At 24.2% G+C, this 25,714-nt stretch overlaps 4 protein-coding genes across 4 annotated transcripts; 3 read left to right on the top strand and 1 right to left on the bottom strand. All coding sequences in view use genetic code 6, as the record gives it.

Annotated features, from left to right (window-relative positions):
- Positions 1 to 164: 164 nt before the first annotated feature.
- On the top strand, positions 165 to 12,916 carry TTHERM_00370740 (cation channel family protein; the record flags this gene model as incomplete). The annotated part of the gene is made up of 27 exons (XM_001009504.2): positions 165 to 369; positions 550 to 705; positions 900 to 1,375; positions 1,575 to 1,823; positions 1,892 to 1,959; positions 2,021 to 2,773; positions 2,829 to 3,351; positions 3,412 to 3,808; positions 3,873 to 4,414; positions 4,625 to 5,074; positions 5,131 to 6,156; positions 6,240 to 6,500; positions 6,559 to 6,955; positions 7,010 to 7,448; positions 7,504 to 7,838; positions 7,904 to 8,463; positions 8,598 to 8,900; positions 8,955 to 9,098; positions 9,155 to 9,271; positions 9,349 to 9,775; positions 9,833 to 10,729; positions 10,938 to 11,233; positions 11,289 to 11,399; positions 11,475 to 11,550; positions 11,615 to 11,858; positions 11,951 to 12,602; positions 12,671 to 12,916. The coding sequence occupies 27 exons, from the start codon at positions 165 to 167 to the stop codon at positions 12,914 to 12,916; spliced, it is 10,350 nt and encodes a 3,449-aa protein (XP_001009504.2).
- A 551-nt stretch (positions 12,917 to 13,467) lies between these two features.
- TTHERM_00370750 (DNA polymerase delta C4-type zinc-finger protein) lies at positions 13,468 to 15,528 on the top strand (the record flags this gene model as incomplete). Its single annotated transcript, XM_001009505.3, has 7 exons — positions 13,468 to 13,614; positions 13,712 to 13,796; positions 13,931 to 14,008; positions 14,068 to 14,208; positions 14,365 to 14,521; positions 14,687 to 14,815; positions 15,438 to 15,528. 7 exons carry the CDS (start codon positions 13,468 to 13,470, stop codon positions 15,526 to 15,528), a joined length of 828 nt encoding a protein of 275 aa, XP_001009505.1.
- A 1,404-nt stretch (positions 15,529 to 16,932) lies between these two features.
- TTHERM_00370760 (peroxisomal acyl-CoA oxidase) lies at positions 16,933 to 19,503 on the top strand (the record flags this gene model as incomplete). Its single annotated transcript, XM_001009506.1, has 4 exons — positions 16,933 to 17,283; positions 17,501 to 17,798; positions 17,979 to 18,052; positions 18,229 to 19,503. 4 exons carry the CDS (start codon positions 16,933 to 16,935, stop codon positions 19,501 to 19,503), a joined length of 1,998 nt encoding a protein of 665 aa, XP_001009506.1.
- A 445-nt stretch (positions 19,504 to 19,948) lies between these two features.
- TTHERM_00370770 (transmembrane protein, putative) lies at positions 19,949 to 24,512 on the bottom strand (the record flags this gene model as incomplete). Its single annotated transcript, XM_001009507.2, has 3 exons — positions 23,472 to 24,512; positions 22,882 to 23,063; positions 19,949 to 22,832 (listed from the first exon to the last, which is right to left on the bottom strand). The coding sequence occupies exons 1-3, from the start codon at positions 24,378 to 24,380 to the stop codon at positions 19,949 to 19,951; spliced, it is 3,975 nt and encodes a 1,324-aa protein (XP_001009507.2). The 5' UTR covers positions 24,381 to 24,512.
- Positions 24,513 to 25,714: the final 1,202 nt, after the last annotated feature.

Here is a 25,714-nt window from a genome sequence, read left to right as displayed (position 1 = left end):
TTATTCAAAATCTAACAACAAAAATAAAGATAACGAAAAAAAAAATAGGTAGGTAGTGAATACAAGAACGAATCAAATAGAATAAGAAGAAAAATAAAATCTGCTGTTTCTACAAAACTGAAAATATATTATAGGAGGAAAATAGTTTTTATTTTTGAAGCACGATGTATTAGTATTTTGAGGCTGAAGAATAAGCTAAATAGTTTCAATAAATCCTTATACAAAGAGTTTTGAAATAAGTCGCATTTAAGAAATGGGCTAAAATAGTAAAAGCAATAGGTGGCCCAACCCCACAAATTAAACCCTAAATAACATTTAAAGATCAAAATCATGACTAATAGTCCTAAAAAAATTCAGATGCAGTTTATTGTAAAATTTTTTATATTTAAATTAAGCAAATTATAAGCTTACCTATTTTAATTCACTAAGCTATTAACTCATTTAACTCATTTTTAAAAATATTTATTCATGTACTTAGCAAAAAATTTAGATAAAAGTGGAGTTTGTTTAAGAAATTAAAAATAAATATTATAATTTATATAACTATAGAAATATCAGACTTTGGAAATGATCCAGAAGAGGATATGATTGAAGAAAAATCATAGGGATATAGAGATAAAAATAAACCAATTCTTAATTTGAAATTTGGTGATGTTTGCTATTTGAAGTTTTATACAGATAGTGGTAAAAAAGGAATTATATCAGGTAATTTATAGATTAAAAAATACTAAATAAATAAATATAAATTTATTAATGATTTTAAAAATATCTCTTACCTAGTAATTTTTATTTATTTAGCAAAATAGTTAACAAAATTTTTTAAATTTTCAAAACAAAAATTAACTTTGTTGTATTCTTTAAATATCTAAAATTTTCATATAATTTTTTATATTTAATAGGTGATGGTATTGCAAGTAATAAGGTAGAATGCCTTCCTTAAAAATTCAATTAAGAATCCAAAAAACAGAAGTCAAAATCTGATAATGAAGATTAAGAATCTTAAAAAAGTTTTGGATAGTAAAAAGATTACCTTGACTCTGTGGCAAAAATGATGTAACAATAAGAAAAGCAAGATACTTCGATTTTTAGGAAAAGTGCACAGCAATAGTTTAGAAAATGCTTATTCAGAGTTGTTAATGAAAAGAAATATTTTTATCAAGAAAAATTCAACAAATCAAAATAAATCAATTAAGAAGATATCTTACACTTAAGTCCCAAAGTTGAGGAGGAAAAAAAGGAAAATTAGCAAAATTATGAAAGATTAAAAGGTTCTAACATTTGTTATGGTTAGATTATTTAATTAGTCCATTTGTATAGTGATTGCACACTAACTATAAATCCTAATATTTTAGCTTAGCAAAATTGTTGCAGAGAAGTAAAAATCTTATTTTTGATTTATTTAAAGTAGTTTGAGAGTATTTTTCACAAAATTATTAATTATGAATGTTGGTTTTGTAAAAAATTCATTTGGAGTTTTACTTAGTATTTCAGGATGAATCAAACACTGAAAAAATAATTTTTATCAATATTTATATGATAAGAAATTGTTAACTTAAAATGTAATAAATAAATAGATGAGCTTAGAAGAAATAGATAATTAATGGTCAAATTTTATTTTAGTTTCATAAAAAAACACTAAAAAGTTTGGAGAGCCTGTTCTTTATGGCGATTAAATACTTCTTTAGAGTGTAATGGATAAAAGTTATTGGCTAAATATAGATAATGTAGGAGATGAAGAATTAGTCTCTCCTCTCGAAGTTAATGCATCTGAATTTAACATTCCTCTGAAGCTTTGCAACTATTTAGACTTTAAAACAGTCGAAGTAATAAATAATCAATTTTGTTTTTTTTTAAATTGAAAAAATGAAATTAATAATTTTTTTGTAAAAAGGAGAGAGAAGGAAGCTAGTTCAAAGGTAAAATACTTTAGGCTGGTGAAGTAATAAGACTTTTCAATAGGTATAGTTTTCATATTTTCAATTAGTATTTATTTAATTTACTTTTTATTTTTTTAAATTAGGAGCTTAAATGGGTATGTTGGAGTGAGAAGAAGTAAAAATTTTGTTAGAATATTAAAAAAAAGAGCGGTTAGCTTCGTGCAAGATAATACTGAAATAAAAATGGAGTAAGACTATTTTGACAAAAAAAAATCTATAGAAACTCTTGAGAAGAATTTCGCGCTTTATATTTAGCAAAAGGAGGAGCAAATTGAATAAAAAGTAACTAATTAAGTCATAAAAGGTTCAAGCAAGAAACAGGGTAATGAATTAGAAGATATTGAAATTGATGATATTTCAGCTGAGAAGCAAGTCAATGTAGACATATAAACTTTATGGGAAATTTAGAAAGAAGAATCATTTTCCTCTCAGATACCTACTTACAAAGGATTCTTTTACCTTAAAAACCTTGCATCAAGTCTTTATCTTGCTGTATCAAGAAATCCAATATATTCTCAAAACTAAAAATATGTGTTCAGTTTAACTTTTGATACAAATTCTAATAACCTCTTTAAACTAGCTTCTTCTAAAAGCTCTAAAAGGTCAGCAAAAGATGAATACATCTAATACAATAATAGTATTCTTATTTAAGGTATATCTGATCCAAAATTAAAGAGCAAGTCATAAATACCTCAAGAGATTTTTAAAACCTTAGTTCTACAAGAGAAAAAAGATGGTGAAAGATAAAATATTGTTATCGAATGTGTTGATAAGCTAGACAAGCAATCGAAGGAAAAATATATTTATGAAATTCTGAGTGTCAACAAAGATTTAAGGTAAAAATATTAAATTATAAAATTTATTTTTTTAAAAATTATTTTAAAAATACAGATAAACAACTGATAGGGTTTCAAGTCTTTTCCCATTCTTGCTAGATTTTTACATATTTTTACAAGACTGGGGTCATTAAATATTGTAAGACTCAAAAGACGTCAAGTATACCTATAAACAAGCCTTCGATAGTTAAAAGCAGCTAAATAATAAAGTAATAGATCTGTGCTAGAGTATTGATAATTTGTCTTAGTTTTTAAGTGTAGAGGGGCAATTATTAATGATGAGATAAGATGTTATCCGTGAAAGTGGATTACTCACTCTCCTTATTTTAATTCTTCAGCAAATCGATTTTAAGATATTTGGTAAGCTATACAGAGACAAAAGTTAATAAGAGAAAAATCAAATAATATCTGAGAGATCTGCATAAAAGATTGCTCAATAAAAGCTTAAAAAATGCATATCCATTATTTATAAAATATTGATATCATGTATTAAAAGTAACTCTAAGTCTTGTTCGTTCTTAATCAGTAGCAAATAGTACCTAAGCTTCTTTTTGCTTTAACTAAATAAATACTCAAGTGTAAATTCATTTAATAGATAAAGCTAACTCTTCATTAAATTATTTTATATAATATAATAGGATGTAAAGCACTTAATCAGAGAAGCTATTAAATGGATGGAAGAATCAGATGAAAAGGAGAAGCAAAACATTAAAGATTGGTGTGACAAAATAAATAATATATCTTCATCTAAATTAGGAATCTAAATTTTTATTATGGAAGTTTTGTCTTTGTCAATGGTAAATCCTATGGAAGAAGCAATTGAAGAAAATCAAAAATTCTGCAAAAAATTATTATTCAAACCTACAAAAGAGTCTTAATCTTTAAATAATACCTAAGTTTAACTCAATAAAGTTAAAATAGCTTAAAGTTCAAATTAATATTTTAATGTTAAGCTAGAGTAAAAAAAGTTAATTTCCTTTTTACTAATAGATGATAATGGTAACTAAGTTCCATGTGTCATTTTCAATATGATAGGTAAACAGATCAATAATTAAAAAATACTTATAAAATTTATATAATATAATTTATAAATTAATAGGAAAAAATGCAACTAAAATTGATTTTGAAAAAGATAATCAAAAGCTTAAATGGATTCCTTAGCACAAAAATGTAACAGCATAAAATCAAAGTAATGCTTTCCCATTCCCATTCTTTTAGTAATCTGATTATGAAGATGGAATCTAAAGTAAAGCATAAAGATTAAAAAAATATGATTAGTATGTTATAGCTGTTCTGCATTTCTATGCATAGATGTGTAAGGGAAGAAATATCAAAGTCATTCGTATCTTAAAATCTCCAGAAATTGGTTTGACTGATGAATTCATTATCACTTGCTTGAAATTATTTAATCCTTTTGAAAATATCTAAAAAGATGATAGAATAAGAAAGCTAAAAAACTTAGAGTATTTTAGATGTTTCTTGGCACTTTATTAAGAGACAATCCTTGATGCTGATCCTTTGTTACGTATTTCTGAAAGTAAAGTTAATAGTATGATCCGTTAGGATATTCAAAATTTCTAAATCTCTGATAAATCTTATAAGCTTTTCCATGACTTTGTTTTAACAGAAGATAGGCATTAAGTAATTATTTATTTTTGCATTTATTTATCCTAAATAATATATAATGCATATCCTTTCTTCCATTTGGTTACATACTTTTTAAATTAAAATGACTTATTTCATTAAAAAAATTTTAACTTAAAAGTAACTTTTAGGAAAATTGTATATTTAAAACAAAATACTTACATTAATAGAAAAATAAATAAAATAAAATTTCATTTTTTATTTTAGTATATAAATGCACGTTTGAAGGTCAAGACATAAACAAGAATTTTGGATAAAGAAAATGAAGATGAGCAAGAGTACCAAGAAATTAGAAAATTTGCAGATGAAATTGTATAAACAGAAGAACGAGAAAACAAAATTACTTACTAAATAATGAATTTCATGTTTAAAGGTTACACCTCTAAAGAGTTAAGCAATTGTTTAAGCGTTTTTAAAGAGCACGAACCAGATGTTTAATTAAAAACATTATTGTAGATGCTTAAAATAGTTCATTCTCGTATAGATTTAGGATACAATGATTTGTACACTAATTCTCATATAATTAAAAACATATAGTAAATATTTTATGCCTTTATTTGCTTCAAGTCATAATTTAAGTATGAAAAAAAAACTTGGGTATTTGATTTATTATTAGCTAATTTCAAAGAGTGCAAAGATTAATTCCTAATCACTAGAGTAATTTGATTTAATCTTTTATTAAAATTAATAATTGTGCTATTTTATTTACATAGGTCGTGCTTGAAGCTTCAAAAATTATTTAAGTACTGGATTCTCTACAAAGAAATCTAATCATTGTTTCTCAAATACAATAAAATATGGGTAAAAAGCTAACTATAAAATTTTAACCTACAAATAAATAGTTAAAGGGAGCAGGTTTAGAATTAGGCAGAGAAGGCGAGAAAGAAATAGAAATGGTTAATCTACTTAATCAAGAAAATAACTAATAAGTTATTGTTCTTACAACTGAAAATATAGAAGAGGATCTCCAGATGTAAAGAGAAGAAAGCGAGTATTTTCATAAATTAGAAAAAGAAAATCTAAAATAAGAAGAAAGGGATAAGAAGCAGGATAAAATTAGGAACAAAGAGAGTTATGAAGAGAAATTTAAAAAAATTCAAGTAGGAGAATTAGAATTTGATCTATTTAGATAATCAAATATGACCAAAATCAAGAGAAATAAACATAATTTGGAAAATTTATAAGACTTAAGCATAGGTACTTTGTTGTTTGAGACCCTTAAATGCTCTCTCGATAACCCCACTTTACAATAAGCTCTTTCTTAATAGCTTACAAATTACATTTAGCAAAATAAAATATTGATAGAATTATTTGATTAGATAGAAATTATAGACGATAAATATGAATTATAGCTTTTGCGTGACATATGTGGTGATACCTCAGATTAAATTTCAGCTAAGGATATGCTTGTGTATGCTAATAAGCTTACAAATTTACTTTAAAATATGGCTAAAAATAAAATTGATGTTGCAGATTAAACTTAATAATTTTTACCAGCTTTAAATTCAGCTATAAATACTATGGTAAATTAATCAATGTAAAGTATGAGCAACCTAAATTAATCTAGCCAAAAGCATTAAACCTACATGCAGTTATTTTAAGACGGCCTTGATAATATATTAAGCTTATTTAGACTAGATAACTATGAAGAATGTAAAAGAACAATGAAATTAGCTAAATCAAAAGAAGACTACTTTACTTAACTTTAAAATCTTCTGCGTAACACAAACTTCCACAAAGTAATCATTTTTTATTAACTTACTTATTTATTATTTAAATTTTGCAAAAAAACGCACTTAATAAAATACTTTAATAAAATTAGAGCATGCTTCATCTGCTATAATACGCCTCAATTTTCTTGTAAAAAGAAAAAATTGATGTAAAAGATGACGAAAATGGCACTTATAAAACTCTCTATAGCAATATTATTGATTTCTTATACTAATTTGTCAAGAATAATCCTTAAAATAGATTAGAAGTTCTACCTTATTTCAATAAAATTTTAGAGTTAACTCTCTTTTAATACGATGCTTTAAGGACTCATGATTACAGTTCTGAAAAAATAAAGAACCGTCCTCTCAAAGTAAATTCATTCAATTATATTTATTCTAAAATTGCAAAAAATATGATTAAACAAATAGATTAGCAAACTGTGTATTGAACTTCTTTAAGATAAGAAATAAGAAATTGATTAAATAAAACACTACATTATGATTATTTTCGAATAAATCGAAAAGTATAACCCAGATACTTCTAATAGCAAGTCTGATAAAGCTGAAGATTAAATATTGTCTATCATGAAAAAATAGTCTATTTGCTAGTACCTAAAAATTTTAATTTAACTGACTACTGCCGATTACAATGTTTGTATAAAGGCTAACTAATAAAAAATAATGGATAACATTTTAAACAGTTAATCTTTAAAATCCTTGTCTAAACCATTTACAACCTAAGAAATAGAAAAGTTGAGTCATTAAAGAAAGAAAAATAGTAAGAAGTTCACATAAACTTATTATTAGTTCAAAATGCACGAATTATGTAATTAATTGTTAAATTCTTTATTTTCTTCCTTAACAAATATTTTTAAAACAGGCCTGACTGTATTAGCTAAGTGCTGCAAAAATAATAAATTATTAATCTAAGAAATTCACAGAATGGTTTCATCAGATTCTCTCAAGAATAACTTTATTCTCCCTGCAACTCCTTTTATGCTTAAAAGAGCATACTTGAAGCTACTTTTTGAGACTTATATTTAAAGGGATGACTCTGGAAAATCAACAGATTCTGATGTTATGCTTTCAGACGAAATTGCTGAAGTAATAGAGTAAATATACAAAATAGTTGATGATAAAAACAACTACACTTATCTTGAAGGTTTAGTCAAAATTGATCCTAAAAATCAAAGTGATTGCTGGGAGTTAAGAACTCATATTTTATAAGAAAAAATTAATTAGAACAGAGCAGAATTCAGCTAAGTTATTCAGCAAGCTAAGAGATTATTAAGGGATAATAAAATTAACAAGAGTGCAGCGTATTTTACTCAAATATTTTTTTTCTTTTATAAAAATATATTTTTGATAAATTAGAGTTAACGGTGAGTATGATGGAATTTTGAAAGATCCAACTGAATATTGGAAGTTTTTGTTAAATGAAGGTGTAATCCATTTTTTGACTGATACATTTGATGAAAGAATTTAGGAATTAGGTTAATCATAAAAAAGTAGCTCTTTGAAAGAATAATACTCTAAAATTAAAAAGATGTTCGCTAATATAATTGGATTAATAAACTAACTTGAAACATCTTACAGGACTAAAAAAGAATTTATAACAAATTTATAAGAACAGAAGATATTTATGCTTCGTGTTAATGATATTATTCCTAAATATAAGAGCTAAAAGGGAGGAGAAACCTTTAAGATTGGTAACTTGAATACATATATTAATATTAATAAAATTATTAATTTTTTTATTTTATCTAATAAATAGGAGCAACTTCTACTGGTAAAGTTTTAGTTTAAACTTATAACACCAGAAAAGAAGATCTTGAGGGTGGTGGCTTTTAAGATGTAGAAGATGACAACAAAAACGATGTCGAGTTTTATAAATTTATGAGGTTATTCTTAATAAGAAATAGACTTACAATATAAAACTTTTGTGAAAATTTGGTTAATTTAAAAAAGAATCTAAAAGCTGAAAGCACTAAGCCTCTACTAAAAGAAGCTATTAGCATGATTATAAATAGAGATAAACAATATGTAACTGATAGCTAAATAATTGAATTCTTGAAAGGAGAATGCTTAATAAAGAAAGTTATGAAAAAGCGTCCTTACACCTCCTCTGCTAATGAAGAAGACGAAGAATTAGACACTGATTTTGATGATCAAAACATTTCTATCATTGTTAAATAGCTAATAAAAGTATTAGGTAAAAAGAAAGGATCTTAGGACATATCCCAATTAGAAAAAGATGATGAAGAAGACCACAACAAGGACGACATGATTCCTCCAGATAAATTAGTTACAGATTTAGATATATCTGGTCTTAAAGTAAGAAAAAATAAAACTTATCTATTGAACTCATAAATAATATAAAATAAAAATATACATAAATATTTTCAATATTTATTTGATAAACAACTTTTAAATTTTTGCATTTTTCTAATCAAATTATCTTTTATCAGGATAACTTAAAAATGAAACTGCTTAAGCTTGCATAAAATAATTTATAAATGATGGGCGAAGCTCTCAATAGCGTTGATATGGAAGAAACCCCTTTCACAAACTTTGATGCTCAAGATAGAGTGATGGAAGAAGTTTTTATTACTTAAATATTACTGGAAATGATTAAAAAACCGGATATCGATCTTTTTTGTTTATATGAATTTGGAGCATAAAGTGATATGGATGCTATTTATGTGAAAAATTTGACAGAAAACATATAAAATTTCATTGAAGCCACAAAAAAAATCTTTTAAAAAAAAACTGTACAAATTTTTTTTATTAAATAAGAATATTTTAAATTAAACATAAAAAATTAGATATATTTAATCAAATTTTTGAGGGTGATACTTGAAATCAAGTAAATCAATTAAGATACTATTGAGGATAAGACTCATAAAGATAAGAATGTATAGGATAGAGCATTTAAAGCTGTTAAGGAGTATAAAATATTGCAAACTATTGTAAATTATCTTACGATTTTAAATAAAATAATTAAATTATTTTTAATCAATCTAAGGTTGGCAAAACAAAAATTCATGAGCCTGTTATTGATATCATAATAAGATCTAACTACCAAAATGAAACTATAGAAAGCTTAGTCTTGCTTATGCAAATGCTTAATTATGGAAATAGCGTAAATAAATTGATATCAAAAGCTAATTATATATTCACAAATTTATAAAATCTCTTTGTTTGTTTATAAATAAATAGGATAACTAAACTATTGTGCTCAACTATTTAAAACAAGAAAAAGAAATTTGTTTGGATTTCTTTTCTTATTTAAGAGATTTCTTTTAAAATAAATCTACTGATGACTTAATTTAAATTAAGGAGTCTAGAAGAAAAGTACCAAAGGAGACAGTATATTTTGAAGTACATTCTTATTTAATTCTAAGAGTGCTTTAGCTTTTCTGTGAAAATGTTAACATACGCTTCTAAAATTTCTTGAGATAGTAAAATGAAAATATGGGTATTTACTCTGCAAATACAAACGTTGTGTTAGAAACATCAAATTTCTTATCATTCTTACTTGAGGATCCATTCACATCTATAGAATGTAAAAGTAAAATGATAAGGTAGTGTCTGGAAACTCTTGTTGATTTCTCAACTGGTGCTGGTGAAAACTAAACAATTATATGTATTTAGCATTTTTTTTTGATTTTTGATTTTTTAAATGGTTTTATTCAATAAATAGGTTAAAATAAAAGATTATTTAGCTTTTTACAAGACAAAATACTTGATATGAAAGTAGATTTTTCTAAACCTAATTTTTACGAAGATGAAAAAGTGGTAGCAAAACAAGAGAATAAAATAAATATGCTGATTAGCAGTATAAAATTCTTAACGACAATGGTTTAAGGTAATCGCTCACCAGAAAATTTAGTCCACATATTAAATCATATAGAATGTGATAAGCTATTATACTTAATGTACAGGATTTATAAAGAAAGATTGAAACCAATCTAAAAGAATCTAATCCTTGAAATATAATGCCCAAGCAAAGCAAATAGAAAACATGAGAAATGCAATGATAGCATTTGTTATAAAGGATATGTTACAGATTTTGATAATTATTTATATGAAGTTGGCTTCCAGATATTTACAATATTTTGCTACTTAATGGAAGTTTTCCCAGAAGAACACGCTCTAGATCCATTCACTAAGCTCTTAGATTCTAAATACGATTTTAATATCTTTGATTTCATGACCGAAGACTGGAGAAGAGATAATATAGTTTCCAGATTCCAAACAAACTTAAGAAAATAAAAAGCTAAAAAATTAAGACTATTTGAAAGAAAGAAAGAGAAACTACCCGCTATAGTTCCTCCTCAAGGTAATCAATTGGACTAATAATAAGGTAATTCTTTACAAAACAAAAAATCATCTTCAGTTGAGCCCTTAATCGAAAATGGTAGCAGATAATAGATAGGATCTTTCCAAGCTCTAGATTCAAACCAGAAAGATCCAAGTAGCTTGAAATAAGAAAAAGTGAAAAGCATTATAGTTAGAATTTTCACAAAATAAGACAAAGACAGAGTAGAAAAATTAGATGAAACTTTTAAATTTGATGTGAATTTCAATAGAATAATAAGTATCTTATTTTTTTCAATTTAATATTTTAAAAACAAACATTCTCTTAATTTTTTTTCTAATTCTATAAATTTATTTTGGTTTTTTAACTTAACATAAATACTTAATATTATCTTCTTTTATAAGAATTCTTTTGAAATATCAATTATTATTTGCTTCTAAATAGAAATTAGAAATTTTTTAAAAAAATAAAAATTAATTAAATTTAGATCAAGATAATTAAAATAAGAGAGCAGTACAAGACATCCGTAAATAAATGTACAGAGAATAAACACTTGGCGATGATGAAGATTATATTGGCAAAGAAAAGCCAAAAAGTCTTCTTAAAATATTATTAGAATGCATATACGATGTAGAAATGATGGAACATGTTCCAAGATATTTCTTCTTTTTCAAGAATTAAGTTGGTATTACAGAAATAAATATTAATGATAACATCTAGCTCATATACTTCTAAAAGCCTTTCTGCTCTAATTTCTTAACTCCTTACATTAAAAACCACTTGGTAAATACAAATATTGCATGTATCAGTTAATCAAATTTTTTCATATCGATAAAAGATTTATGAATCAAACAGAGAATCTGATGAAGACAGACTGTTATTCTTATTGGAAAACTTTAGCTTTTACTACAAACAAATGATTTACAAACAGTACTGGTATTAGTTTAAGGTAAAGACATGAATAAATATATCAAAATTTTTATTTTGTATGATCGTATTTACAAATTTTAACTTAAAATTTTAGATTCATTTAATTATGGAGAACTGGAGAACAATCAAGGATATTCAATTTATCTTCTTACTTTTGATTGTATTCTTGTGTAATTAATTAATTTGTAAAAGCCAAAATATTTTAAAACAAATTATAATTTTAAAAACTTGTAGAACTTTTCTTCCTTGAAGGATCTATTGGTGATGAAACTGGAGGTAATACAAAATTAGATGATTTAACATAGGTATTTGCCATAATTTAGCTCATTCTAACAATTTTTGTTCTTCTCTTTTGTGGTATTGAGAGATGGAAAATTTCAATTAATCGTTTTACAAATGCTGATTCATGGAGGAAGATTTAATATTTAAAAGAAAATGCAGGCTTGACTAGAGAAACTCTTATAACTAAATTTTAAAAGTAATTAATATTCCTTTAAAAAATAAATAAATAAAAGCAGTTGAAATTTATTTTAACCAAAAAAACATTAAATATTATTAATAAATTTATAGAACTCTATTTTACCTTTAAGATGATCTCAATCCAAGCAACTATAAGAGAAAAAGCTTCGTTTATAGATTATTTATTTATACATTCTTAATATGCTCTGACTTTGAAAATTTCTACCATGCATGCTATTTGGCAATAACTATAGCAGGTTTCTTCTTGAAAGGCCCACTCATATATGGTATACTTCTATTGGATATCATTAAGAGAAGTCACTAGCTACAATAAATTATCAAATCAATCACTCAAAATTTATACAATATTTTTATATTCACTTACTTGGGAGTTATAGTTATGTACATTTTTGGTATTGGTGGATTTGTATATTTTAGAGCAGATTTTAGTTAAGATAATAAGGCCTACAATAATACCTTTATCTCTACAGTAGCTTCAGTTATTAACGTAGGTCTCAGGAATGGTGGAGGTATTTCTGAGTCAATGAATAATGTTGTTTAAGATAGTAATGGCGATGACAAGCTTGAAGTAGTGAGTGAAAATTACTTTTGGGGAAGATATTTTTATGATTTATTCTTCTTTATTCTAATTAATATGCTCTTCATTTAAATTATATTTGGTATTATCCTTGATACCTTCGGAGAATTAAGAGCTGCATAGGACAAAATCAGAGAAGAAGTTGATTAGAAATGCTTTGTCTGCGTAAATATTTATTTTTACAAAATTAATAATCTTTATATTTAATTGTTTTTCTTTATTTCTTTATATAGAGTATGTCAAGGGGTTATATTGACAGTCGTAGCGAAGAAGGTTGGTATTCTCATATCTATTTACATCACAACGCATATCACTTAGTCTTCTATCTCATTTACATAACCAAAAAGGATGAAACTGAATGCAATTATATTGAAAAATATGTCAAAAAGTGTATAGAATAGAAATAAATTGGTTTCATTCCAGATAGATAGTCAACAGAAGTACCTGAATAAGAGCCTGTTAAAGAAGAAGGAGAGTGATTTTATAAAATCTAGAGATAATTACACTTTATTTATGATATAATAAAAATCTCAAATCTACTTTTAGAAAATAATTTTGACTAAAAACTGTTGTTTACTATCTTTAATTTTATTTCTTACATAAAATAATATTTTTTATTGTTATTTTAGTGTTTATTAATATTCATAAAAACCTTAACAAAAATAATTTTAAAATAATTTTTAATTCAAAACATTTTATATAAAAAATACAAATGAAATTTAAGATATTTTTTATTCATAATTAATTCAACATCAACTTTATAATTTCATAAAATAATTTAATTTATTTTGTTATATTTATATGAAATCTAACGAGTTTTATTTTTGTTAGGCTATCTATTTATTTGAAATACAAGTACTTTAAAGAATTGTAGTATTGTTATTTAATTAAGGATTAGTTAGTTATCAATCATTTTATTAAAAGTAAATAATATAAATAGATATATAAAAAGGATTTAGTTTAAAAAGTAATTATTATTATCAATAATAAATTAAAAAATAACTATAAATCACTGATCGATAAATTATAAATGTATTAGGAAGAAGAAAGTATATATAATATAATCCCAAAAGAGGTTTATATCCCTCCAAAATAAGGAAAATATAAATCTAGGTACCCTCCTGACATCGTTCCCACAGGATCTACTCTTGCACTTAGAAATAGTTAAAAACCAAATGTAAATTTGCCACATTATTTTTGCTATTAATTGAAGCTAAACTAAAAATTAATTATATTAATTTTAATGATTGAAAACCTCTCCTTTTAAATAATAGGTTAGAAATTGTGGGGGTCATTTTGAAGAAATAATTGAAGATCACCCAATCTCATGCAAATATTCTACTTTAGGAAAACCAAAAGGTTATTTTTTATTTATAAAATAAGACATTTATCTTATGCTAATTTTTGATGTTTTATTTCGCGGAATAAATAAATTCATGTCAAACAGCAAAATTAAATAATTACTAAGATCTTAATTTTTATTTAAAAATAAGGTTCTTATAAATAGTCTCCTGATAGATATCTTAAAAAAGGAGAAGGCTCTCAATCCATCTTTCACTTACCAAAAATATGTATGTCGTTAATTAACTTATTATAATGCTAATTATTACAAAAAATTAAAAATACTTAGAAAATAATTCTTCTATAAGACAATCTCATAGCTAAGAAAAAATTAAACCTCCTGTACCCAAACTAAGCGAATCGCCATTATTATTGAAGGGAACTAAAAAGAATTTCATACTTGATAATATAGTTAGCAATATTTTATCTGGTAATTACAATTATAATTTGTTACATAGAAAAAAAGAAACTAAAATCTATTTATTTTTTTATTTATTTAATTTCTGAAGTATTTGCTTTATTAGTTATAGAATTAGTTCTAAATGAGTTAATAATTTTTAAAGACTTGTTTTTTATATCAAAATAGTACCTGCAGTATCTCAATCCTAACCAGATTGGTTAAAAAAGAAAGAATACGGATAAACTCCTAGATATCTTCAAAGAATAAAAGAAAGAACACTATAAGAAAGCATTATAATGAAAGATATTGTAAGAGCTTAGGAATAGGAAGAATAAAAGAAACTGTAATTTTAATTAACTAAATCATATATAAATTAATAAATTAATTATGCTAGTTTGAAATTAGTATTCAAAAATTTATTAAAAAAAATAATAACGGATTTTTATTTATAATTACAAAATTATCAATAACTTTTTAATTAGTTATTTTATTAATTTGTTATCAACAGATATGAGCTTTCATAATAAGAACTGCAAAATTTAAGAGATGGACTAAAGAGTAAATGGGAGTAAGTTTATAGAGAATATCAGCAGCTTACTCATATCACAAAAATAGATACTATCCATAAATTAAGAAAGTAATTTCCTATTTCAATTTAAAAAATATTATTACGCTAGTGACTTATTAAATATAATATTGGGTTGGAGGGAGGGTCATTATTTGAGTTAGCTATCATATTTTAATGAAGATTTTTTTTTTAAAAATTTTTTTAAATTATTTTTTTCTTCATTTTACTATTTGATACTAAGTTTAATAAATTTTATAAATATCTAGATATTTTATTTTGATTTAAATTATATATAAATGAATAGCTCAATATGCAAAAATCAAACATTTTTATATTTGATAAATTAAAAAGAATTGATTCTTAGCGCTTTTAAAATTTAATTAATATAAAATTTCTTTAAATAGGTTTTAAAATCAAATACATTCAAAAGAATAAATAAATAAATAAAATAATTTTGAAAATTTATAAATTATAAAAAATGTTTCTATTTTTTACATAGATATTAATGCTTATTTATTAATTAAAAAATAAAAATATGAATGAAAATAATTCATTTATTTTTAACCTTATTAGAATATTAGAGGAAAATAAATGTTATCCTTTTTTTAAAAGTTGTATAAAGAATTTTTGCGCTGAAAAATATTTACTGTTTAATTCGATTTATGAATTCGTATATTTAAACAAAAAATAGGAAAGAGAAGTGTGAGGAATAGCTGAAACAACTAGAAGCAGACATGTTAAAACTAAAAAAGAATCACATCTTTGTTGACGCAGCAAAATGAATGACTCTAAATATGATATCAATTTATAAATTAAATAACTCTTTGCTAATATTAATTTTTTCTCCCCAAATATTAGATATAGTTATATTGAGTGCTTTGCTTTTCCTTTTAAGGCTAAGATAAAAGGAAATGTAAATATACTACAAAAAGATAAAGAGTTTGTCAAGAAAAAATTATTATTGCAACAAAACTAAAAGTTGAAATATTTATATTAGAATCTATATAAGTTTAAAATTATTTTGTTAAATTGTATTTTTATTAAGCAAACTTTTCTAGATTTAAACAAAATCTAAGAAGTAATTAAGACAAAAAATAATAAATATGACACATACCAACTTAGTTAATTAATTTAATTATAATAAAATGTCAATGATTTTGTTACAAAGTAATTTAAAATACTAATGAGATATCTGTAAAACAAAGCAAAAAATTCTACAAAAATTTGAGTTGAGTGACGCCGATTTTATATATTTTGTATGTTTATATCACCACAAAAAGATTTATTTTAGAAGTATAATATTTAAATTTTAATAATAATGTATCGATAAAAGTAAGCAGATTTAATAAAGTTTTTTTGCTTCTACCTTTTAATTGTGGAAAGCAATTTCATATTAATAATAATAAAATAAATAATCAAATGAGCTTTGATAGTTAATCTTTCTAATTGTGAATTACATTCAAATAAATTTTTAATTTAATATGTACTATTCCTCATCAAAAAATATTGGAATGTTTATTTGTTGTGATAATATTATTAAACGTTTTCATTCTAGAACAATCGTAGCAAAACATTCTTTACTTTTAGGAAATTCAGTTAAAATTTTGGTAGTTAAGCAAATTTCCAGGAATACTTTAAGCAAAAAAATATAAATTTTTTAAAAAATTGAAGTAGAGATATCCAAGTTGAGTCATTCTAAATTCAGGACAGAACAAAAAATATATCAATAATGTTTTGTGTCTTGATAAATTTTGATATGAAGAAATGTATTTATTTTTATTTTTTCGATTCTGGTCCTCTTCTAATTGAGTAATGCCAGTATTGCGCATCAGCTTAAAAGTATAAGCGACGTCATAGGCGTCTTGTCAAGAAATAAAAACAACGAATCATAAATAAATTAAATAAATAGCTATGTTTTTAGGTTTAATCTTTGTTTTTTACATTTAAAAGTGAATGAAAAATATTTCATACAAAAGAAATTCATTAAAAATAATAAAGGCCATTGCAAAATCTATAAGAAAGGAAATTAAAAATAGGACAAGATTATTACTTACTTTAAGATAGAATCTGCAATTTAAAACAAAACATATTGTCAGAAAAAACAATTCAATAAACCCAACAATTTTCATCAAAAAACAATAAAATAAAAGTAAAAAGAGTAATAAAAAGCATTTAAAAAAAGTAAGATGTCAACTAATCCATTCAAGTAAGAAAGAGAAAAAGTTTCTTTCAGTTAAGAAGCCATGGCTGAACTCTTATATGACGGGCCAGAAGAATTGTAAAAATTTAGAAAGTACTAACAAGTATTTGCTGATGATCCTATTTTAAAATTCGATCCTTCCAAAATTGATATTTCTCGTAAGGAGCTCTTTGCTGAATATTGCAAAAAGACCTATAGATATCACGAATTGTTCAATTAATCATCAAACCCAATTAACAAATATTGTGGCCTTATGTTTGATGAGCCTCTCATTGGAGCTGTTCACCACTCCATGTTTGTTCCTAGTCTTTAACTCTTAGCTGATGATGAACAATAAGTAATTCTTTATTATAAATTAAAATATTTAAATCTAATTTATTCCTTCTAGCTCGAGTTTCCTACTCAAAACATAAGTATTGAATAATATCAATTATAATTCAGAATTAGAAGCTTATATAGATTGTTTGAATCTTAAGCTACACTTTTGTTTTAACAATTTTTAAATTAGAATTAAAAAATTCTTAAATTTAAACTTATTTTCATTTTAAAATTAGAAAAGATGGCTTTAAGATGCTCTTTAGATGAAAATTATTGGTTGCTATGCTTAAACTGAGCTTGCTCATGGATCAGATGTTTAAAATCTTTAAACCACATCTACTTATGACTAAGCTACTGACAGTTTCATTCTTAATACCCCTGAAGTTGGAGCAGCTAAATGGTGGGTAGGAGAATTAGGTCTAGTTGCTAACCATGCTATTGTTTATGCTCAACTCATCATAAATGGACAAAGATATGGACCTTAACCTTTTGTGGTTCAATTACGTGATCTTAAAACCCACAAGCCCCTTCCAGGTAATTTAAATCAGAAAAAAAATTTATCTCTTAAAAAATATTTAAAAACATAAAAATTGTTTCTACCAAATAGATATTTTATTTAATAAATAACTATATAAATAGATTTAATTATTGAATGATAAAAAGTTTAATCTCCTCTTTAATATATCTAACTTATTTTCTTTTACTTATTAAAAGGTATTGACGTTGGTGATATTGGACCTAAGTATGGATACAATAGTAAAGATAATGGATTCCTCATTTTAAATAACGTAAAAAGAATTTTAAATTAAAAAATTTCATAAAAAATTCAGAAGCAACCAAGCCTGCATGCATATTGATTAATGTTTGCTATGACTGAAAAAGAAAATTAAACAAATTTAAATTTAAATAAATAAATTCTATTTGCAAAGAGTTAATCTAATTAAAATATTAATATTATAAACAGATTAGAATACCAAGAACTAATATGTTAAGCAGATATGTAAAGGTAACAGATAAGGGAGAATTTATTCCTGCTGGTAATCCAAAGATTGTTTATGCTACAATGATGAAGGTTAGATTGGGAATATTATACGAATCCTATTACTTCTTAGCTGCTTAGCTTACTATTGCTACTCGTTACTCATTAATTCGCAAGTAGTTTAAAGACGAAAACGGTATTGAACGTACTATTTTAGATTATCAAACATAACAAGATAAACTTCTTCCCTATATGGCTGACGCTTATGCAATGGCTTTCAGCTTTAAGAAAACCATCAATATGTTTTAAGAAAATTTAGAAAGATGTAGCAAAAATGATTTCTCTCTCTTGCAAGATCTTCATGGTTTACTTAGTGCTCATAAATCTGTCAGCACCCATACTACTCTCGTTGGTATGGAAAAGATTCGTTAATCTTGTGGTGGTCACGGCTTTTCTTCATACAGTGGTTTAGTCGGTCGTCTTAAACTCTGGTACCCTTACAGCACCTTCGAAGGTGAAAACACTATTATGTTATTACAAACTGCTCGTTACTTAATAAAGAAGTTCCGCAAGTCTGTTCGCCCAGAAAGCCGTAACATTCTTCCTCCTCAATGCGAATACTTAAGAGATCATACTTTGTTGCTCTCAACCAAATGCACAGCTGAACACATGAGAGAATTCTTGTTACTTGAGCCTCTTAGAAAGATGATGCGTTTCACTGCTTGTTTCCGTGTTGTTAAAGCAGCTAATTAACTTGAAGACTCAGTTAAGATCAAAAAGATGCATCCTAAGGAAGCTTTTGACACTGCTGCTGGATCATTATTATGTGATGCTGCCACATCTCACACTCACTACTATATTTTCAACTCTTTCTTTGAAAAGATTATCTAAGTTAACGATGAGTCTATTAGAGAAGTTCTTTCAAGATTGTGTGCTTTATATGCCCTCACTAAGATTGTAGAGAGACCTGATGCCTTATACGAAGGTGGTCATATTAATGGTGAATAGCTTAAACTTATGCGTGAAGCTCGTGAATAATTACTCGTTGAATTACGTCCTGAAGCCATTGGCCTTGCTGAGGCCTGGAGCTTCCATGATAATACTCTCCGTAGTGCTATAGGTAGTTCAAAAGGTGACGTATATGAAACTCTATTAGATTGGGTACAAAACAAAAATCCAGTTAATAAACCAGAAGTTTAATCAGCTTTGCATGAAACTATTGCTCCTATTGTGGGTAAAGTGCATGCTCCAAGACTTTGATTTTTATAAAGTTACTTCAATAAAATATAATCTAATTTCTTATATCGTATAATTTGATTTATGTTACTTTTCTTTTATAACTCACTCACTCCATCTAGCTTATAATTAGCTTATTTCAGAAAATATAATAAAATATTTATTTGTTTTATTTACCAAAAAATGAAACTTTATCAATCAGCAATAAAAAATTAAAATAATAAAAAAAAGAAGCAAATAAAGATAACAAAAAAAAATTTGACGTAATTTTTACACTTATTTACAGTTTTATTTATCATTTTTTTTTGTTAAAATACAAATTAAAATTAAATTTACTAAAAACTGACAACAATAAAAATAAAATTTTATTAAGAAGAAATCTTTAAAAATTTTAAGGATTTTGAATAAATATATAAAAATTAAACAAAAAATATTTAAAATTTATTATTTTTTTAATTTATTTTCATTTTCATTGTGAGTTGGAATTAGTTTTAAAATTTTTATTTTTCATTTATGAACTAGGAGGTGTAGTTAGCTTTTCTGACTAATTCAAAGATGTATTTTCAGTATTTTCAAATTTAATAACTTCTTCGTTATTTTCTCCATTTGTCGTTTCAGCAGGTTGCTATACTTTAGGGATACTCAATTAATTCATTTAAATTTAGCTTTTTTATTCATCAAAATCACTATTATTTCTCTCTTCACTTTACTTTTCTTGATTTGCTATTGCAATCGATTGGGTTCTTTTAATCCATAAATTAGATTTTTTTTCTTCAAGTTGTTTGGGAAATTAAGTAGGACTGTTTGGATCTTTTGGTTGTTTCTATGACCCACCAAATTACTCAGAGGAAATAAATATATTGCTTTCTTCAATAATTGGAGCTTGCCATTAATATTTTAAAGTTAGTTTTTTATTATTTTTGAGATTATTCATAGCAAAAAAATCTGGACTACTTTACTTATTATATTTATACAAATCAGGAGAAAGTTTTGATGGATCATGCTTAGTTGACTTAGGAGATAAGGATTTATTACTTTAATGTAAATTTATTTAATTTTTTTCTCCTTTTATTGGCTTTTCTTGAATACTAAAGGTAGATTATTATTCATGAGGTATATAAAATGAATAGTTTAATTTATCCACTATTCTCTAGCTATTGAATATATCATTATTTAAATAAGGATTTCTACTTTTTTCAAGTAATTAGAATTAGTTTATTCCTTATTATTAAAAGTTGCTGCTCATATAATTAATATTTTATGATTGTGCCATATGCAATTAATTTAAATATGGCTAATTAGAATTAATTAGATTGTGCTAAATTTGGGAATTGAAAATATTTTATTAGTGACTGTCAGTATTGTATAGCTCATTTTACTAGTTCAAGTAAAGTTGATTCATATTTTGATTAGCATCTGGGTTCTTTTCATCTTGACTAAGGGAATAATCGGCCAATAAAGTTCTATATTAATTTAATTCTTCAGGTTAAATTAACATCTTATTAAAGTATCTTTTCACTTATGGATCCAGCATTTGTATGAGCTTTTTATCAATTTTTGTTTTGTTACTATTTTATTAAATATGATGATAAGCTATGCATGCATTAGAATATTTATCTAAGGCTGATTTTTCAGCACATAGCAAAGACCATGTAGCGAATTTGTTATCTTTATCATAAATCTCTGTGTTTTCCATGCTATTAAACTACACAAATTCTTTTGGCATATAGTCAAATAAGTTAATTTAATCAGGGTTTAAGAGAAGTACTTTCAGCTTATCAATTTCAATTAATTTCTCTAAAATGTAAATAATATCAAGGCGCTTTTTCACTTTTTTATTTGTGTATTTCATTTATTTTACTTTTGTTGTATCTTTAAAGCAAGCAAAAAAGTATTTTACATAATCTATAATATTTAAAATCATTGACTTTTCCTATTTCTCATTTAATATTCCTTCAAATTTTTTGTTTGTTTTTTATTTTATCAAGTTTGAGTGTTTCTTTTTCTTTTCTTCTACACTTTAGCTTTAAGATTGTTAATTATTACTTAAATTTTCATTGTTTTTCTAGGTTTCATCTTCTTTATTATGTTATTATCTCTAATTTATATTAAAACGAATTAAGTCAGTAATTTCTTTAGTCTTAGATGAAAAAAAAGATTTTATTCTTCTAGATGTGCTCCCATTTTATTGTTGTTCACCTTCAGCCTAGCTTTATTATCCATTAGGAGGTTTTATGGAATCTTTTTTTTGCAAGGAAGCATTCTTTGTTAGCTTAATACTTGTTTATTTTTTCTAATCCTTTTCTTAATCTTAATTTTATGTCTAATCTTAAATTGAAAATAATGACCCTCTATTTGTTTCTTTTTTAATAAAAGCCTTTTTGTCTCTATCGAAGTTTGCATTTCTTCTTTACATTAAATTCTTTTACTCCAATTACTTTTGCAAATCTACTTAATTTCCTTTATTATCATCATATTGTGAAAGAGAATGTTTTAATTACCTGCTTTGATTAAGTCTCTTTAAACTTGATTTTGTGGATTAAGTTACATTATTTTTATCTTTGATGGTTTCAAAGTCTAAGTGATTCATAAATTGGTTATTGTGTTATGTTGTTAGAGGTCCTTATGTTATTAAATCTTAAGAATATTAAGTTTAAAATGTTTTAAGGTTTCCATTATCTAAATCATTTTAGTTTTATATCTTTTGTTCTTTAAAATAATTATTAGTTTTCTCAATAAAATTATCATTTAAAGCTATAAATTATGACTCTTTTTAAAAACTATTATTTTTATTAAATAATTTAGGTTAATATTTCTAACCAATATCTATCGAGTTTAAAATTTATGGAAAATTAGCATGATTTTAGTTTGCGCTGTTAAATTAATCATCAGAAAGTATTTCACTGTTATTAGAATATTATTTTTATATAGGAGAATACCTTATCCCATCATCATTGTGTTGAGTCTTTAAATTTTACTTAAAATCAGTTTATAAATTTTCATAATTTTCTATGGATTAAGTTTCATAATGACTTACAGGATACACAAAAAATTGTTTTTATTATCCACTATTACCATTAAACTATCTTGCTGTTATTAAATTACTGTGGGGTATTTCAGTATTTAAATTAGATTCTAGATTATAATTTGAATAAGGAGTATTTCTTAAAGAGGTTAATTACTCACTATTATATATTTATAATTTTATATGATCATCCTTTAACTTTTCAAAACTTCTTGCTATTTAATCTTTTTTTTATTAATTTCGATTAGTAAGTGTCATTGTTTTTGATCTGGGAAGCTTTTAATTATTATTATCATCCATATTAAAGTTTTCTTCGCTCAAACCCTAACTGTTTATAAATATCTAATAAATGCTCATCAACAAAAAAACTATTTTACATTTCATGAATCTTTTTCAACTTTTTACTGCTTATTTTTTCAAAAGTAAATAACTAGTTAACTAATTCTGATCTCATAGAAATTTTAGAAAATGGTTTTGTGCAAAAATACCCAATTACCAATAGCGTTTTCATAAGACCACCAATTATACTCAATACGCTAAGGAATTTAGGATAAGATCTCTTTTTATTTTTAAAAAAATAAAAAATTATTCTCATATGATAAATACAATAAAACTTAAATAAATATTAACCAATTAAGATTAAACAAATTCAAATTAATTGTAATAAAATCATAGTTCTCAATCAAAATATTTGGTTAAATAGTTTCTCTTAATAAAAAAAATAAACAAAAAAAATGACCAATTTATTTATGAATTATTTTTATAAATTGAACAAATTCTAGCAAAATAATTAAAAAATATTTTGCTTAAAAAACACATTTCCAAATTAAATTGCTAATTCTGATAATTTAACCAAAAGATATTCATTTTTCAAATGGTATTTATGCTTAAACAAATATATTCTAATAAAATTCAAGAATGGCCTTTTCTAATTTTCATAAGCTATCAGTGTAACTAATTTTATTACCCGATAAATCTACCTTTTTGAGAAAGGCTAAATCTCAATTATCAAAAGTGGAGAGGAGAAAGATGTTGGATTTCTTATTTAATTGTATCTTTTGAAATCTTTGAAAGTAACCTACTACTAATACTCGTATTCTGTAGTTAAATATCCAATATCTGTTTAAATGAGAACCTTTTGTAGTTGAACATCAACTATGGTACTGTAATTTAAATCTAAATCTACATAGTTACTCATAATATATAAATCTAAAGGATTAGAGAAATCTTACATGACTACTAAATAATCAGATGATAAGATAAAAACCCTTTAACCATTTAAACTTTTGCAACTTTAAGAATCAGGGCAGCTTAATTAAATAAATATGGCACTTTATGCCTCATAGACAAATAACAAGCTATCTACTTCAGAATTTCCTAAACATATAAAATTTTAAGGATTTTCTTTGACAAACTAAAAATTCTACATTTCAGAAATGCTCGAATCTTCCATTAAGTCTTAAAAGTAGTCTATTTCAGAACAATTAATTCCTTTATATTCAGATACTATTTTACCTTAAGATAGCACTGTAAACTATACTTTGTATTCATTAATATTATAGTCTTTATTTTCAAATCCCATCATAGCAAAAAAACCATTTGATCCAATTTTTAAATTTGAAAATGGACTAATAGTGTTTTTATCTTACTTTACATCATAGATTGAATCATAAACTTCACTGTAAATATATTGTGGGTTAGCTCTTCTAAAAAATTATGTTATATAATAGATTGCTGAAACAGCGCATATTGTAAATATCATTATTGTACAAAATGTTCCGCACCATGTTTTATGACTCTTTTAACCATTCATACTTAATTCCGTCCTCCTTCCAAATAAATCAATGTATTTAAGCTTATTTAATTTAAATTTCATTTATTTATACTTTTTGATTTTAGTTTGTTTGGTATTTATTATGATGTTCTAAAAAAACTAAGAAGCCTTTCTTTATAAAAAGTAAATTATTCCTTGTACTTTTAGAATTGTTTTTAATATTACTTAATTAAGTAGGATATTGATTATTAAAACTACTCCTTACTGTAGATAAGAAAATACATATAAACAAATCTATATAAACACTTATTAATCCTTATTTACTTTACAGAATCGTAAATATATCTAATTTGACTTCATTATTAACTTATTAGTTTACAAAAATTAATTGATTAATAAGTACCGAGCATAAATTTTAAATTACATTTTAATCAACATCAATTATTTACTATTAAAATAAAATATTAATTGAGTTTAATAAATTAAATTTTTTATTAAAAGGCTTTAAATATAACTAAACTTAAATTAAATTGTTATTAAATTTTTTTTAACACATACTTTTGGTTTTAAAAAGAAGAGTAATTAATGGATTTTACAAATTAATTTATTTTTCTTTTAAAATGCTTTTATTTTTAACTCAAATATTAGAAATTTATTTTTTTTAAGGGATTTAAATAGCAAATTTTAATGAATGAAATATTTAACCAATCTTTTTTAATTTTTGATAAATTAAAAAGCAAGTTCTTTTTTATGTTAAATAAAAAAAGTTTAGATTTTAAAAATAAGCATTTTACTTTTTTTTATAGCTTTAGTAAAATAATTTTTATTAAATATTTGAAATTTAAGTGAATTAATTTTAAAAATTGTAAAAATGAATATAAATAAAATAATAATTTAATGTAAAATACTATTGATTATAGTTTAATATATTGATAATAATAAAAAATACTCAATAAAATTTATTGATTAAATACAATTTATATTAACATGAAAATAAAATTCATTTTAATAATAAAAATTTAATAATGTTACTCATAAATTAAAAATAACTAATTTTTTATTGAAATTTTTTATCTGAATTATTAAATAACTAAGTCTATATCTCAAGCTTAACATTAATATCTATTCAGCATAAATCAAATTTTTAATTGAAAAATTATTTATTATCACTTATTTATTTTTTTATTAAAAAAAATAATTTTGTTTTGAGTTCAGTATGAAATGGATTTATATTGAAATAAATATATTTTAAATAATTAAGATAGTTTTAGGTTAAAATTTACTTGAATAATTGAATGTAATTAATATTTATCAAAGAATGAAATATTTACCATTAAAATTAAAATTAAATTATTATTTTTATTCTTATTTATCCATCATTTGTAAATTAATATTTTTACAAATACAACTAACTAACTTTCACTGATATTTGATAC

This window comes from Tetrahymena thermophila (genome assembly GCF_000189635.1).
Source record: "Tetrahymena thermophila SB210 genomic scaffold scf_8254777, whole genome shotgun sequence".
NCBI classification, from domain to species: domain Eukaryota; phylum Ciliophora; class Oligohymenophorea; order Hymenostomatida; family Tetrahymenidae; genus Tetrahymena; species Tetrahymena thermophila.
Note: the sequence above shows the minus strand (reverse complement) of the source record. Positions and strands in the feature narration are given on the sequence as shown.